A 16926-nucleotide genomic window follows, 5' to 3' on the forward strand; every position below is an offset into this window, starting at 1 on the left:
TTAAAGATTACATCATAGACACCAACAGCTATGACAGCAGATGGCCACTAGGTAGAGGTGTGGAGCTTCTGATGCACACCCTCAGTGCCGCAGAGACAGAATCAAAACAACAAACCTTGGACAAAGGGAGTCATGACTTACAGCAGTCAGTGAACTGACACTGTGCTTGTATGTTGTCGGCATCGGCTGACGGAGTCGTACCTCTGCCTGTGGAAACGAGAGAGTTTATGATTAAAGTGCACGCTCACAAATCCGACAGGTGCTCAGCTGTGTTATTAAGCCCAGTTTATTTTCAGTGACAGTTACCAGCCGTCGATGAGAGTACTCCGTGGAGGCTGATGAAACCGGGGCAGTGGATTCTTGCATTAGTTTAATTAGAGCTGCAGAGTTTGAGGTGAGATGTAGCGAACGGGCAAACAGCCTTCAAGTGGAGGACATGGGCTCTGCTGAAGTGTCCTTGAGCAGCAGTGAACCCCTGGCAGCTGCAGGGTTATCTGATTTTCCTGTAGATGGAGGGGAAGTAAAATCGATATTTGTTGTTACTCCTATTTCAGCCGTTTTACTCTCTTCTGCCAAAACTGTGCAACTATTTCAATCTTAGCGTCAGTGCATCTAATTATTAATGATTCAACGAGACATCTAAAGGAGATGTATCTGTAGGTGAGGAGAAAAAAAGATGGATGTCAGATCAACTCAGCCTCTCATGAACCCGACTACAACCAACCGAGATACGACTGAACAGCAGCAGCGTATCGTCTTAGGCACAAGTTGGTTTCGATTTTTAGACGTGAAGAAATTGCAACCTATCTTTAGATGTTTTTGCCCAGTGTGTAAAAACACACAGCATTTAATAACACATGCATGATGTGCTGATGATGGGCATTAACTGAACAGTATTATGATATGAGAGGATAAGAAAAGAGTGACAAAACTGCATCAGTGGTGCAAATGTGAGTTTACAGAAAATCCTGAAGATCCAGAGAATAATGTTCCTCCATCCGGCTGCACAGAGGTGTGAAACTCATCCACACAGATTCCTGCTCCTTTCACTCATTAAACTTTGCAACACTTTTTTGTGTGACTTCTTTACGTAATGCCTTAGATTTGTCAGGCACAGCCGGTGAGTCACGAGCCAGCAGTGACTAACGTCTTGCGCTTTGTTCTGCAGGTGTCAGAGAGAGAGACGATCAGCCAATCAGCAGAGAGTCCAGTGACGGACGTGGGTGTCAGCAGCTCTCACAATGGTCCTCTAACCAGCGGTACAAGTAAGTAAGGATAGTTAGTTTAGCTTAGTCAGGCCCTCACTGTTAACTATTTTAAATGAGACATATCCAGGTTCACAATTTTGCTTGAAAAGTTTGGAATGCTCTAATGCTCAGAAAACATCACTTTCCTCTTCCTGTCAATTGCTGCTGCAGCTCCTCTTTTCAGCCTCTGCCTGCAAATACTTGGTTTTAGCTCCCATCTCTTTAAGGCCCCCCTTCTCGATAAAACCAAGTCTGCTCTCATTGGCCGGTATTATGCAAATATTTCACATGATATCACAATGGCTTGGAAGTAACTTCAGGAGAGGAGCTCCCTTTATTGCAGACTTTTGGGCTTTTTAACTACTTTTAAATACTTGTATAACAAACTAAAGGTATGGTAAACGGTGAAAAAGCATCATATCCCTCCTTTAGATATAAGCTATGTAATGCTAGAGTCATTTCTAGCTAAGTGCAACATGTTCTGTTGTCCCACAGGTTTATATATTCAGTTTTCATGATGTTATTCAACATTTTGAATAACATCTATGTAACGTTCTTAGTCATAGTCATTCGTCATTTTACCTAGATGGGTACTTCTCATTCGTAGCAAGAGGCTTGAAACAGTAAATAATGTATTCTGCAGGCAAGAAAGAGGGAAGTGGTGACTCACAAACTAAAACGACCTCAAAATAAATGGTCAAAAATCATCTTGTTTCTCATGAGAAACAGTGAAACGGTCATGAAGCGAGTCTGTTTACTCACCCTGACTCTCCCTTTCTGTCTCTGACCCACCAGTCCTCACAGACACACAGGACACCAGCCCCCATCCGTCTGAGGAGATGCTCTCCAGCCAATCAGAGCTCAGGTCCTCCAAGTGTCCTCAGGACCGCGAGCTTCCCAGCATCCCTCCCAACACTGCCCTTATCGGGGACGGACCCCCAGCCTCAGGGGACAGCACCTATGAGGTCAGTGTTTAAAGTCACCTCGCAACAGCACAAACACGTTGTGACTTGCACTTAGCTGGAAGGTGCCAGTGGAGGAGATTAAAGCTTTGATTTCCTGGTTGCTTGACTGACTGATTGATTGGTTGATCGATGGCTTTTAGGGTCAAACTACAGAGAGTATATCTGAATTTCCCAGGGGTTGATGGGTTTGCCAGTGAGAAACCGAAGCAGGTAATGTGCATAGCTTATTTTAAGCATATTAAATAATCTGATATATGTATCTGTTACCCAGGTGGTGAAGGAGATCGCAGCGGCGTCACGTGACGTCAGCGTTGAAGACTCACTTTACGAGACGGTCAAGGAGCTCAAAGACGCCCCTGCCAAGCTCGGCCTCCCCAACGGTACCAGTCAGCTGAGCCCCGACAAACCGGCCCACCATCCCCCTGCCCTCCTCAACGGCAACCTCAGCCCCTGCACACCTGAGCGGGTTCCCCTGTGTGACGGGGCGGAGTACGCCTCGGTCGACTGGAATAAGAAGAGCCGTCACAGTGCCGACATGGAGACCAAAAGGCGCTCTGATAATGCTGCCAAGCCTTCTCTCAAGCCTCTGGAGGAACCAGAGGAGGACTTACCTCCGCCGGTACCGGAGAAGGTTCTGGATGAAAACGACAACCAGCCGTTGGTGATGAATGGGCTGGAGGGGGCTGGGCTACACAATGGAGAGGTGAGGATTGTGTGTCTGTTTGTGTGTGTATTTCTGTAGTCTTGATGAGCATTCAAACACACTGCCAGCCGGGGAAGTTTTGGGTTTAGTTTCTTGCCCAAGGACACTGCGGGACTCGGAATGGAGGATCTGGGAATCGAACCACCGAACCTCTAGTCAATGGACGACCAGATCGACTTTTTGAGGCAAATCCAATCACTCGAACCTCCTTCTCAGGTGGTCTGATGGTTGACTGCGCCCTGGGCCACATTGAACGGCCGCCTACTCAGCTGAAGCTCTCTGACCCGCAACCGTTTAGCATTTTAAATCTTTCAATATAAACTTTGAGCGCAAAACAAATTGATTTTTTCCTGATATTTCAATTATGAAAAATCGTATTTCTCGGTAGAGCTGTGCACAGTGCATTGATTCCGTTACAACAAAATATTAATTCATTTTATTTCAATGAGAACGAAACTATTTTCTTACAAAAAAATAAAAAATGAATATAGTAAATATATTCATTATAAATTGACTGTATTTACATAACACTCCTCCTGTCCTATCCATTACTTAAAGGGTTTTACAGTACCATCTCATTCATACAGCTCTTGTACATGCATCACATATCTATCACTAAACTGTCAGGTAAATACTTGCCGATTGGAGGGACCAGGGATCGAACCACCCAAGTTGTGGTTAGTTGATGACCCTCTATACCTCCTGAGCCACAGCTGCCTACTATAAATAACTTGTAAGAGAACATATTGCCAACTAATTTCTAACCCAAAAAGTTAGATAGTCATTCCAATGTCACTAGAGTGAGCTGAAATATTAATATCTTCATAATCCAGTTTATTACCATATAAACCTGAAGTGGGTGATCAGCTCTTCGACCCTGTGCAACAGAGTCAATGTGGCTGGTTGAGAAAGAGACAATGAGAACAAAGGAAAAGGCAGATACATCTCCCACATGTTGAGCTCCCTGCTCAGTGCTGCTTTAGGGAGAGTGACAGACCGAGGGGAGAAATTCGAGAGAATGAACGAGAGGGAGAGACAGAAAACAGTGTATGAGTGAAGAGAGGAGACTGAAAATGGGGGCTGGTGTGGGAAGTGCAGGAGAGAGTAATAGATATAACAGAGATAGTGACGGAGTGACGGGAGATTGAGTCAAGAAAACAAATTGCCGAAAGGACCGGGAGGCATGAAGGGTGAGGGAGACGAGAATCAGGAGTGAGAGACAGTGAGATAAAGAGAGAAGGAAGGGAGGAAGACAAAAAAGACAAAACCCAGCAGCATACAAATGAAGCCATCTGTAGCAGAGGAGAGAAGAGTGGAGGGAAAAGTAAGGATGACAAATGAGACACAGTATTGAGGATAGGAGGAAGGGTGAGAGGTGGATGTGCAAAGGAGAAGAGAGGGAAGACGAGTGAAATGAAGAAGGTTGAGATAAACGAGTGAGGAGGTGAAAAGGAGGGAAGAAAAGGGGTTCGGTGTCGAGCACTGAGCGGAGAAGAGCCGCCGCTGATGCTCTCAGCAGGATGTCTTCCACACGCAGAGATCCATCAGCGACACACACACACACACACACACACACACAAAGCTCAGAAAGAATTGCATCAGACTGTTGACAAGTGCACAAACACCACATTGTCAATTCCTCACGAAGCTGCGTGGAGTGGCAACTTCTTCTCTCCACTCCTCTCTTTTTGTTCTGTTCATACTTGCTCTGATCTTTCCTTTACTTTACTTTCCCTTCTTCTATTCTAAAAGATAATGATGCTTTATTATAACCTGACTCAGGTTAGGAAAAAGCGATTGACTTGATTTCTTCAGCTGGTTAAGACCACTGAACAACCCGTGTGTAACCAGTCAGATCTTCCCCCACCCTCAGAAAGGTTTATAGATGTGTGTGCTCGCCGATGCCTGCAAGCCGCCATCTTTGGGAGTATCATAGGCACTTCAGCAGCCAGTCATGCATTGCTCTTAAGTTTGCCACCGGTATCCATGGGGCTCTGAGGGTGAAAAGCCAATAACTTGATAAGTTGATAACCTGATTTTTTTCTCTCTCTAAAGTTTTTGAAGTTTTTGCACAACTGCTGGACGGACTATCCTCAGGTTGGCACAGACGATCACGACCCTCTCAGGGATGAATTGCAACCAACCTCTGCGATCTCCTCACTTTGCTGGTGTCGGGCCAGAAACAGCAGCATGTTGCGCTGTGTGTGTGTTAGTGTGCGCCGATGGAAACATTTGGCTCAAAGTGCTGCTCTGCTCAAGTAGCCTCACAGAGCTCACGTTGGCCCTTTTCCCAGATGTAGTTGAGGAGTTCGCCAAACTTATTCATCGGAGAAATCAGAGAGCAGCAGTAAAACTGGGGCCCACGCTGACCATTTTAGTGTGTGTGTGTGTGTGTGTGTGTTGAGCTATGTTGCGCAATGAGTGTTTTTTTTACAAAGATTACAGATCAGATCACTTCTGCTTTTACCTTTGGCTGATGGCTCCTTGTTCGCCGTAGCAAGTTAATGCCGTTACCATAAACGATTAAAGAAATAATCAAAATGACACCCGCGTTGTAAAAAAAAGCCTAATTTTCCTTTAGTATGTCCTCAGTCTTTTTGTTTCTCTTTTCCTCTGTTCATTTACCTTCTCTTTTTTTTCGTCACTCTCTCTGTTCCTTTGTCCCCGGTGTGGCAGCCAATTAGTTAATTACTGGAGCTCATGTGGACAGCAGGCGAGTCGAGCCTGATCTGACCCCTGGACCCACGAGGAAATCTGGATCTGCTGAGCTGTGAAATATCTCAAAACCACTCGCACACACACACACACATAGATACATACATACATACATGTACACACAAAATACATTCACCCCCTCATGTACCTTGTAGGTGTGTCTAGTCAGCATTAATTCTGTTATTTCTCCCCACCCCCCTTATTACACACACACACACATATACCCAAACATGTCTGTGTGTTTACATATAGACTCCCTGGGGCTGATTTAAGTTTGACCCTGAATGTTCCTGACTCCCCGTGGTTTTTGCCCGTGTATGACCAGGAGTCGTAGACGATTTGTCTTGTCAGATCAAGTGTGTGTGTGTGTGTGAGTGTCTGTGTGTGTGTTTGTGTGTAAGCGCCAGTAAGCGCCAGCTGGCCACCATAACTATGACAGTTAGTCTGGCTTCATGATGGATGATATGGGCTATAGATACTCACTCTCCATCTCTGTGTCTCATACACACACACACACACTCACAGACGCACACACACACACACACACTCTGTGCATATACGCTGTGGTGCCTGTATGTAAATGTCGGAGGAGGATCCCCCCCAGTGGCGGCTCGGTTAATGCTGCTCTCACACATATGCACAAAGGGGCAGGTTTTTCTCATTTAAACACATATTTCCATTCACACACCTGGTTTCTAGCTTAACATTTCTCTGCAGATACACACAGACACACACACACACACACACACTCAGAGTCTTATTGTGACACATTCACATCATCTCCGATCCTGTGCAGTTGTGGAGTTATTGAACCGTCATACACAGCAATAACACTTGTTTGCAGTCATTTGGCTGCGTGTCGCCTGTGGGCCTCTCATATGAGGTGCAGGAAATGAATGTGACCCAACCGGGAGGGGGGGGGGGGGGGGGCTGCTGGGAAACACTCTGGGGACACGGAGAAGGCAAACTGCGATATCCAGCGTGTCAGCAGTGTTGAGCTGTCGGTCGCAACCAGGAATCACTATTGTTAGGTAGAAGAAGTGAATGTGAGTAGAGTCTTTGTGTTACGGTTACACTTTGAGGTGTGTTGATATTGTTTTTGTGGTTTGCTTAGATTTTTTTTTTTAAATACTTCAATGAGCACGTACAAGACAGAGAACGCAGATAATCTGAGTTGAGGCCTTAATACTGATGTCGCGTGTGAGCATGACTGACACACTGACACCTGAGTTGTGCGTCTCCATGAGGTGATTGTAATCAGCTTACTGTTGTACTCACATGTTCTGCATGGCATTGTATCTCCTACATAAACACATTCCTATAATCTTCTCTCTCACATGCACGCAAACAAAGCATTGTAACATTGGAATATTAATCTCCGGTGACACCAAACACCCAGTCCACATACCAATCTAGGTGTTAATCTAATATATGATATGTAATATGTAATATAATACGTTCAATTTAGTTCCTAAGATTAGAATTTATTGAATATGCTTCAAACCTCGGTTAAATATGCGAATTTCTGACTGTGTGACTGACTAAAGGAAAATTCAACTTTAATTGGCGTTTGACAGATCTATAAAAGTAATGATGTCTCCAAACGCGTGTGATCCATAAATTAATGACATTCACTTACGCGCTTTGATTAAAAATGTCAGAGAAACGTGGATCTGCCGGATGTTACTTTGACTGTGTGCAGTTTTTGTATTTGTACATGTGACGCTTTTGTGGAGACGTGCTCAGCAGCAGCCATTGGCCAGAGGCATTATGTTTGGGGGTTGTTCACGCCCCTCCGTCCATCCCCTTCTTTTCACCACAATATTGCGACAACACCATTTGGGAATTTCTTCGAATTTGTTATAAATGCTTGACTCAAGGATAAAATGATTGGATTTTACTGGTCAAAGGTCAAAGGTTGCTGTGACCTCACAAACACATTTGAGCTTTTTGAACTTGATATCCCAGGAACTGCTGCAGGGAATCATTTTGATAAAGTCAACATATCGGGATCCCCTTGAGGGAATTTCTTTAAATTTGGCACAAACGTTCACATGGTCTCAAAGTTGAACTGATTACATGTTGGAGGTCAAAGGTCAAGGTTAAAGTGACCTCACAAACCCTTTTTTGCCCTTTGAACACATTGTCTTCAGAGCACCATAAGAGAGAACGTCTTGGTGGCTTCATTAGACATGTTTTCTCAAGTCTGCCTTCGATAATGTCTCATTAGCGTTTGTTAAATTCCTTTATAACTGAACAATATTATATGAGTCTCTAATAAATGTTTGTATGTGAACTCAACCTGCGCTGGTTGGCGGAGGCACACAACTGCTTTACAAATACTCTGAAGTTAAATCATAAGACTGAGTTCACTTGTACAGAATGTCTTCCTCTTAGAAATGGGCATAAAATGTTCCTATCACATGAACGCTCCGGGTCGATGCTGTCTTAGATATTGAGGTTCTCGTTAGACTCCTGAGGTGTTTGGCGCCGCTGCCAGATGTGCTTTGATGATTAATGGCTTCCCCATCGATCAAAAGACGAAGTGGACGGAGGCATGTGCGCAGAAACATCACATTCTCTGTCACTGCCCATTGACTTTCACTCAATACTTTACTTAATGAATGGGTAGTTATTAACAACATTAGCTTTATATGTGGCGACGGGGAGCAGTTGTTTTTCTCCCACTGCTTGGAATAGTTTAGAAGTTCGCTTTATTGATCGCGTTACCGAACATTCTCCCGTGACGTTCACAGTGTTTGTTTGTTCAGTCGTGCACCAGCGTGTTTTTGTAATGCAGAGTAATGCAGATCAATAAGAGCTGCAGCTTTCTGCTTTTGATTATAAGAGAAACTGTAACATTTTTAACAAGATGAAGTCACCAGCTTCTTCAAGAAAATACAAATGTGTGTCGACCAAATGTACAGAACAGCCACTTTTAGTTAAAATGTGATCGAGCCCTCGGCCTTTTCTGAATCTCTCTTCTCGCTCTTTCTCTCCTCCAGTTACACTCCCCCCTGTCTCCTGCAACCGGGTTCGACAACCACGCTCTGTCAGACAATGAGGTAAGTGTCTGCTGAAACCCCCTCATTCCCCAAACTGCCTGCTCAAGTCCCGAGACAGCAGCACTTTGCGCTTCGAATGCCGACGCTCCGAGCACCAGAAACATGAAAAAGAAAGAGAAAACGTGGAAACTGGTAAAATAGTGATAGAACATCAGACAATGTGCTACAAGGGGAAAACCCAGCAGGGGTCTTTTAATATAAATGCACCAGTGACTGTTTCTTTTAGTGCTTGCGTTCCTGTTATCTCAATAAACGTAGTCATGTGCACCACAGTTTTACGCAAATCACATGACCAACGTGTCTCTTGCTTGTCCCGCAGTCCGCTGTGTATTCCACAGTCAACCAAACAAACTGTGACGAAGCTGTGACCGAGGAGGACAAGGAGCACGACTACAGCAGCATCGCGGAACTCAAAGGCCTGGTCCCGTCCTCTTCCTCCAGCGACCTCTACGCCACCGTCCGAGACATCTACCCCCAGCCCGGCGAGCCACAGGCGGGGGAGGACCCCATCTTGGACAGCACAGATCCCGGCTACGATTCCATCCGCATCCCAAAGACTAGGAGCTCGGATGACGACCGCAGGGACAGACCGGGAGCGGAGGGGTCAGACCACGGCAGGTCGCCGGAGCCTGACTATGAGAGCGTCGGGGAGATGGGTCTCGGCCCGGAAATGTCCCGTCTCTGAGTCCCCTCCTCGTCTTCTTCATCTGCTTGGGACGAAGCCTCCTGTGTGATACGTCTTTGTGGTGCTCTGAACCTGCTACCGAGCATGCTTTTGGTGCATGACTTGGGCAAAACGGCAGAACACGGCTCACCACAACGCATCCGGTATCAACACACGAGTGTCCTCTTTGCAGCTCGGGTACGGTTAATCACATCGGAACTTTTAATTTATCACACGGGGTCAGCGTCATCGGTACTCGTAGGCCTGGTAGTCAATGACTGTACCTCAGTCACTGGGCATTTCATCTTTCGGAAGATTGCACTTTGGATTGCAATTGAATAGCTCGTCTCTGCTGACAGTGCATATCATGAACGCTGGGTTGTGTTGAACGAAAAGAAACACACACAACACACATGCAGCATTTGAAGGGGTTGGCTGAGGACACGATCTGTTCCTGCAACGTAAAAAAAAAAAAAAGAAGAAGAAAAAAAAGGTTTCAGTGCCATACACTCATGGAATTCATGCACTTACTGTTCCTTACCGAACACCATGTTATTTTTACTCCACATGGACAGCTGCTAGTTGCTTTCTAGCTTCCTCCAGGTGACTCTTCATCATGTTTTATTGAGGTGTGATTCTAGGTTATTCCTCCACTGTGCATCCTCTGCGTGAAATCCCAGTGAATGAGATATGGGCATTGGGAGGAAAACGCCTGTCTTATCCCTGACCGAAATCAACATCTGATAGATTATACGCCATCAAATGTAAATGTGGACTCTCAAACTTTAGGTCAAAGTCGTTACAGGTCAGGGGGGAAATGAAACTAGTCATCCGCAGGAACCAAAATGGAAGCCAGAGCTTGAGGAAGGAGGTCAGCGTCACATGAGCTTGCCATTTCACAATGCATCTAAAAATGTATTTTTTACATGTTTTTCAGCCCCTGTCAGCATTTTGTATTGAAATTCGTATTTATTTTAGGATGCATATTATTACAAAATTGTGAAATGTGTCTATGAGAGGAAAGCAAGTCGGGTTTTATAGACGTTTCTAGCATTTTGATCGAGATACATACTAGAAGAAAGTGAGTTGTGAGGCAGTTGTAAGGGTACGCACTGCCTCCACTTTGTTTAGAAAGAAGAATACATGTGATGACACCATATTTTCCTTTTTTGTCATATTGCACAGGGATCAAAACAAATTCAGAAAAAAGACTTGTAATGTGATGAAATGACGCAGCCTTGTATTACGAATGCAAATGTTATCGATGAAATATATTTTGTTGTTGTTGTTATCATGCTTCTTCGAGCCGACTCTTGGTACCGTATCATCTTCCGTTGGCATCGTGGATTATTTCTAAGCACAAGGTTTATTATACTACAACGGTACTGCATTTATACACAGGTCATTATTACAGATCAGTTACACCTCTGCACAATTTAAATAGCCAATGTTTGTTGACTTGTTAGAAAAAAACAACAACACATATCTGTCTGTTTGTAGCTTGTGATGACGACATGCCAACCGAGGCTTGTATATACAGTAGTAGGAGCACTATTCTGACTGTAACTCGCTGGAAGTTTTATGTAAGCTTTTACTCGTTTGTACAATGTTCAGAGTGATATGATTTTTTTTTAGAATAAGAGCACTGATAATATGTCTGACTTGTTTTTGAAGTAAACCTGAAGCCCTCGTGTCCGACGCCTTTTGCCTTGTAACGTAACTCAGAGTTGCTTTTTTGAGAAGTAGTAACCAGTCACAGGTCGGGAATATGGTACAGTGTTTTTGGTACGTACATTTGCAGAAACATTAATTGTGGTACTATTATTTAAAATAACTGAATTATTGTCTGAATACTGTTGTTTGGTGTTTCTTTTCGAAAGGCCAATGTTGTTTGTTTTTTCGTTGCTGTAAATATGTCTTTTCCCTCGAACAGTATTTTCCCCACTTTAGCAGAATTGTTGTTGGCGTCTACTTCCACCACATCAAAACATAACAGCATCTCCGGCACCCGTTCGTGTTCCACCAGGCATGCAGGAGCTTGTCCGCGCTTCAGAAAAACAAAGACGGCCCCCGCCGCCTGGTATTAGATTCATAAATGATATCAGACATTGGAAATGCAGTCACATAGCCCAGCAATCCTACAGGCCAGAGACTATTGAGGATGCAATCCAATACCAGTATATTTTTTAAGTATAAGCGAAACCCTCAGAAATATCACATTCATTTCTGCAGAGGGGTAATTATCAGTGTTATTTCCCTCCCAAAGAACACAACCCCTTTGAGCAAATGGTTCCTAAGCCAAGTGTCATGGTTGTGTGTCAGGGTACTGGCATCATTTAGATATAATGGTGTTCACAGATCGCTATGTATGACCTTTAAGGAAATGATCTACCAAAAGGGGGGGGGGGGGGATGCTTTAGTGCCAAATCTAATCAGGACAGCGCATACACATTGTTAATAGATACTTACCTAAAATCACTTATTCTGTCGAGCTGTCTGTTTCGGTCATAAAAACACACACACACACATGTCCTCTCCCTTCGGGGGGTGGGGGTGTCGCCTGAGATGCTCCTCCGCCGCGTCTCCTCTCGGCTCCACCAGTCCCTTAATGAGACCATTTGTTCCGGCCTACAACAAGGAGACAACTCTATGGTGACACCCGTCTTTGATCACAGGGCAAAGCCTGTTCTGGCAGTTATGGCCACATCTGTCACTCCCGCTCTGTCCAGTTTCCATTCTCAGCATGTAAATATTTTATGACATGAATTGTTCTATTAAAATATATATATAATAAATTGTGTCATTGAATTATTTTTGTTTTAATTCACTGGGGGGACTGTCACATAAATTTCTGGCCGCACCTGATTTTCCCAAAAAGATTACATCTGACATGAATTAGGCCATTTGTTACTGCGATCACATTATTTTTCTAGATTCAATCTGCCAAGCTGCGGCGATAATCACGATGAATGAATTAGACCGCTGGTAAATTTCATTTGTTGAAGGTTTTAATCAAGTGAAAGTCTTTATCGGGTACCTTCACAGCTTCAGTCACATTGTGCGATCACACTTCAGGTTTCTTATTTAGCACAGGGTGTAGCTCAGCCACCTGTGAGTGCAGTGCTTGCAGAGAAAAGAGCATGACACTGTTATTACCTCTGCCAGGAGGCTTATGTTTTCTCCCCTGTCCCTTTGTTTGTTGGTTGGTTTTTATGATTGTTTGGAAGCGAGATTACACAAACAACTGAACAGATTTCTTCAAAACTCGGCGGATTGTTAGAATGTGGGTTGCAGGAGAACGTGTTCAATTTGGTTGTGGATCTGGATCAGGGGGCAGAACCAGGATTTTTTGTTATTTTTTCACTTTCTTCACGATTTTTCTATAACTTCACCATTTTCTGTCTGTCCTTAAAGAAAGGTTTTCGCTCTACTGCTATCCTTGTAATTGCCATGTGACATTCAATAAATATATCAATGCATTTCTGACAAGGATGACCTATAGGTTGATGAATGTAAACTAGCATTTTTAGTATACATATAGTATTTGCACATGATTCTCCTCTCTGGAATTCTTTGTCTTAATTTGTTATTCTTCGACCATATTGTTAATTTGTTATATGTTAAAGTGCAGTCCATGATGTTGCATGCATTTCTAATGGGAGCAGAGCTGGTTGTACGGTCTCACTGCTGCAGGTTGCATGAAACTCCCATGTGATACAATACGCCTGATAAGTAATGAAAAACACCTTGCATGAAATCCAAATATGATGTTGCGTTTACATTCTCACAATCACACCACTGCAGAACTTCACTTTCACTTTACACCTGGATCATAGGGAACTAGGAGTCCAATGACACCTGGAAGTGGGTTACAAGCATAAAGCCTGAGTGTCTGGTCGAACTTTTCCTCTCCCTTAACCTGAATTCCCCCTCCCGCTGGCTGGCTCTCCATCCTTGCGTCATTGTTTTGAATGGAGCATCCTCCCGACTTGCATTACCTTCAGTCGGAGGAGAAGGGGGAGCAGGGGGGGGCTTGTGGAGGCGTGTGCTTCCACGACCAATCGCGGGCCGCCGACGCCGCCGGACCGCACATGTTTACAGGCAGCATTCCGCCGGTAGAGCCCCTGCTCGGTGGGAGCCGCACCCGGACTGGACGCCGCAGAAGCCGGAGCTGGAGTCCCCTGCACTGTCGCGGTTTATTGCGTTTCCAGCCCCTAGAGAGGGATCGCGACAGAACGGGTCCAGTCAAGTGAAAGTACTCGACGTGTTTGTTTTGATTCCTCCAAATCCGGCTGGTTTTCTGGCACACAAACCGCCATTTTGTCAAATCGTGTACAAATGTCACTTCGGCTCCCGGAGGTGTCAGGCGCTCCGTGTTTTGCCGCCTCCCCCTCGGCTCGAAGGGAGCAGTGGGGAAAACAAACAGGTCGGACGGAGCAGGAGAGGTAACCGGCTGGTCGTGGAGCTTCTCTAGCGGCGAATGAATTGTTTTGGCGGCGAAAGGCTTCTGTCCGGTGCTCAGTCCCAGCTCCACGGCGGTGCTCCGGTGCTTCTGAACGCGGCGCTGCTCCGAGCATGTTGCCGCTTCCTAACATTCTGTCAGGGCTGTCGGGGCGCGTAGTCTACCCGCTGCGGTTTTGTGTTTTTCTCGACGTTGTTTACCGGCTATAATTCGACGGTGAATGGTTCGGACCCCGCTCTGAATTCAGCGAGACGCTTGTCCCTTTTTGTTATTTACCTCCTCTCGACATGCACACGAGGCGCTTGGTCAAGCGGTCGATCCTCGGCAGCCGCGTTTATGCGCCGAGTCCGACCGGGGACGGGGCTCCGGTGACAGGAGTGGTCCAGGCTGTCAAGCAGGAAAACCGGGACGTGTCGGCCGCGGGACTCCGGCGCAGCGTCTACACGGTGCTCATGCAGGACGGCAGCCTCAAGGAGTTCTCCGAGGAGGAGCTGGCGGCCGGGATCAACCACACGGCGGCCAAGGCACCGCTCCGATCCAGCCTGAAGGTGGGTTAGAGCGCGGGCAGAGCTCCGGCCGCCCGGCAGAGCTTCACTGTTTGTGTCGTGCGGTGTTTTGCCACGTTTAACCGCTTCCTGCGCAGAGCGGGTTTAACGGTGCGACCGCCGCCGCCGCTGCTGCAGCTTCTGCGGCTGATGACAACAGATCTAACCGGCGGGGACAAACCCTGCGTCGCCCAGAATAGCTGCAGCACCGATTCGGTTGCATATTGCATGAAATCGCGAGCTGTCATGACATTTGGCGACAATCAGATAAACGGGACAAAGGGCTTGACGGGGCCTGCGCAATGTTTACGTGGGCTAGTGGGTGGGTAAGCCGAGGCAAACAAACACACTGGGACTGCAGCGTTTTGTTTTTTTTCGGATATGGAGAGATCTCGCTCCCCCGGCATTTTGCACATTGTCTAAATTATGATTTGTATTTTCAATTTTTTTTGCATCACATTTGTCACATGTCATTTTGTGCATCCTGCCTGGAGTTGCACATTTGCACAGAGGGGCTATTTTTTGCACATTTTCATTCAAAGGTGATGCAAGCTTGCCACACACTGTTTCTGTTGTCATGCACAACAAGGTTAACCAGGGTTAAAGGAGCTGGTGAGGTGGTTTTTCTCCTGGCATCACAGGCAGAATATAAAGTTTCAATCATGTCCAAATGAATTGACTGATGTGGGCCTAATTAGCACCGGATAAATTGTCTTCACGTCCACCTTGTGCATGGCCTCAGTTAAAGACCATGTGAGGACAAGAGGTCAATCCAGCCCTTGGATAAAAGCACATTTTCTGGCACAGTGTGTTTGTGTGTCTGTGTGTGTGTGTGCGTCCTTTTTTTATAGTGTGGGAGTGACTGAGGAATGCCTGAGACTGAAAAAAAGAGACTTGTTTACAGTCCTTGATTTATTTTGATTGGTGTGGTTTGCTCCCCCTTGCATGTGTGTGTGTGTGTGCATGTGCATGTGTGTGTATTGTGCTTTGATACATTTCTGATGAAGTAGCTTAACAGGGCTGTAATTGCCAAAGTATTACTTTCATAACCAAAAGGGGAAATGTTTGGCCGCTGTTTGTCATGCAGGACTGCTCACATTTCCTTTTATGCAAATGTAGACGTGAGATCAGTGTGAATTCGCAGATACAGCAGCACCACCCAAACTCCACCCCCTGGCCTGGAAAGCTTGTAAATCTTAAATAAAGTTGTAAACTGTTTATTTAAAACTTTCACGCAAACATGCCAGATCTCAACCTGGAGGAATGCAGCGTCTCTGCATGGAGATTTGTCAGAGCTTTGTGTGATGGGGAATGCAGAGTAAACTTTGCCTCTCTTGTTTTTCATTTGCACGTCTATGCACCAGCGCGCTCACAAAAGCTGTTGCACAGTATTGTTGCAGCCTGCGGTGCACGCTGGAGTGGTGCAGCTGAGGCTGAGGGCGCAGTCCTGTCACCACAATGGTCAAGTCTCTTTCAGCCACGACTCAATTCCGATTGAGGACGAAAACAAGCAATAAAATGAGGAGGAGGGGTCTGTTGTGTGTGTGAGTGCGTGTGTTTGTGTGTATGTGGATTCACATGTGCATTGCTGGAGTGTGTGATATCTTGGATGTGCCTTCCCCCACATGCACATTTGTACGTTTTAACGAGTTAGAGCTGACTACTTAAATCTTTGGAGTGGAGGGGGTTGTTCGGAGGGCATACTGCCCCATTTGAGTTGCAGCTGCCCGGCCAACAAAGCCGGCTCCCCCAGGTTGGCAACGGGTGGCGTTCTCCTGAGAAGCTGGATGCTTGGCTCATTGCCTGGTATGGCTAACGAATGCCTCCCATTTTGGGGCGGCGAGAGAGAGGGGGGGTCGCCACGATGCCACTTGTTGACTTGTTGATGTGTGTGCTGTGAGCCGTGTTGCACCGATTTCTCACTGCTAACAAAGAGCCATTACTTGTTTTGTCTTGCTGGGGCTTTTGTTGTTGTCGTCTGTTGATCGTGGGAGTCCATGAGGCAAGCTTGTTGACAGGAGCTGTGTGACTCTTTGTTCTGGAGTGTTGGTCCCAGGCAGGGGCCGGCCGTCCTCATTGGTCCAGTGAGCAGCATCAGCGTGAAGCGCGGTGAGCACGGGGTCAAGTCTGAGTGCTGCTGGCCCTGCATTGATACGAGTAATTTTCTATGGCTGATGTGTCTGTCTCCTCTATGTGTTATGTGTGTTATAAAAATATATCACAGTTTGACACACTCAAAATTTGAATCCCCTTTTCTTATTGCATATGTGTCAAAAAGTAATTTGCTTCTGCAGAACTACGTCCTTTATTACAACAAGAAGAGAGAATGTTCCGGCTGACCGATTTGGGGGAAAACATTAAGTTGTGATCCAGGATTGCTCTTACAATTTTAATCATAATTCCTGACACTAACCTCCAGGCCTGGGCAGAGGTTTGAATTAGAAATATTTGTAATTAGCATGATTCCAAATTTATCTTATTTTTCATGACAAACAGATTGGATAAAATGTTACTGTGCTGCTTGGTGTTGATGTCTGTCAAAGTTTTTTTATTCAAAAAT

The 16926-nt window shown here is 45.6% G+C and overlaps 2 protein-coding genes across 4 annotated transcripts in view; both read left to right on the top strand.

The window, feature by feature from the left end:
- Window positions 1–12154, top strand: part of pag1 (phosphoprotein membrane anchor with glycosphingolipid microdomains 1) — a 47725-nt gene extending 35571 nt beyond the window's left edge. For both annotated transcript variants that reach the window (XM_062409525.1, XM_062409526.1), the window contains exons 4-8: window positions 1169–1265; window positions 2043–2212; window positions 2484–2915; window positions 8636–8695; window positions 9015–12154. In XM_062409525.1, the coding sequence (XP_062265509.1) occupies window positions 1169–1265; window positions 2043–2212; window positions 2484–2915; window positions 8636–8695; window positions 9015–9380 (1125 nt within the window). In that variant the 3' untranslated portion in view covers window positions 9381–12154. The remainder of the gene's footprint in view (window positions 1–1168; window positions 1266–2042; window positions 2213–2483; window positions 2916–8635; window positions 8696–9014) is intronic.
- A 1589-nt stretch (window positions 12155–13743) lies between these two features.
- Window positions 13744–16926, top strand: part of znf704 (zinc finger protein 704) — a 44203-nt gene continuing 41020 nt past the window's right edge. For both annotated transcript variants that reach the window (XM_062410126.1, XM_062410127.1), the window contains exon 1: window positions 13744–14369. In XM_062410126.1, the coding sequence (XP_062266110.1) occupies window positions 14109–14369 (261 nt within the window). In that variant the 5' untranslated portion in view covers window positions 13744–14108. The remainder of the gene's footprint in view (window positions 14370–16926) is intronic.

This window comes from Platichthys flesus, chromosome 17 (genome assembly GCF_949316205.1).
Source record: "Platichthys flesus chromosome 17, fPlaFle2.1, whole genome shotgun sequence".
NCBI classification, from domain to species: Eukaryota; Metazoa; Chordata; class Actinopteri; order Pleuronectiformes; family Pleuronectidae; genus Platichthys; species Platichthys flesus.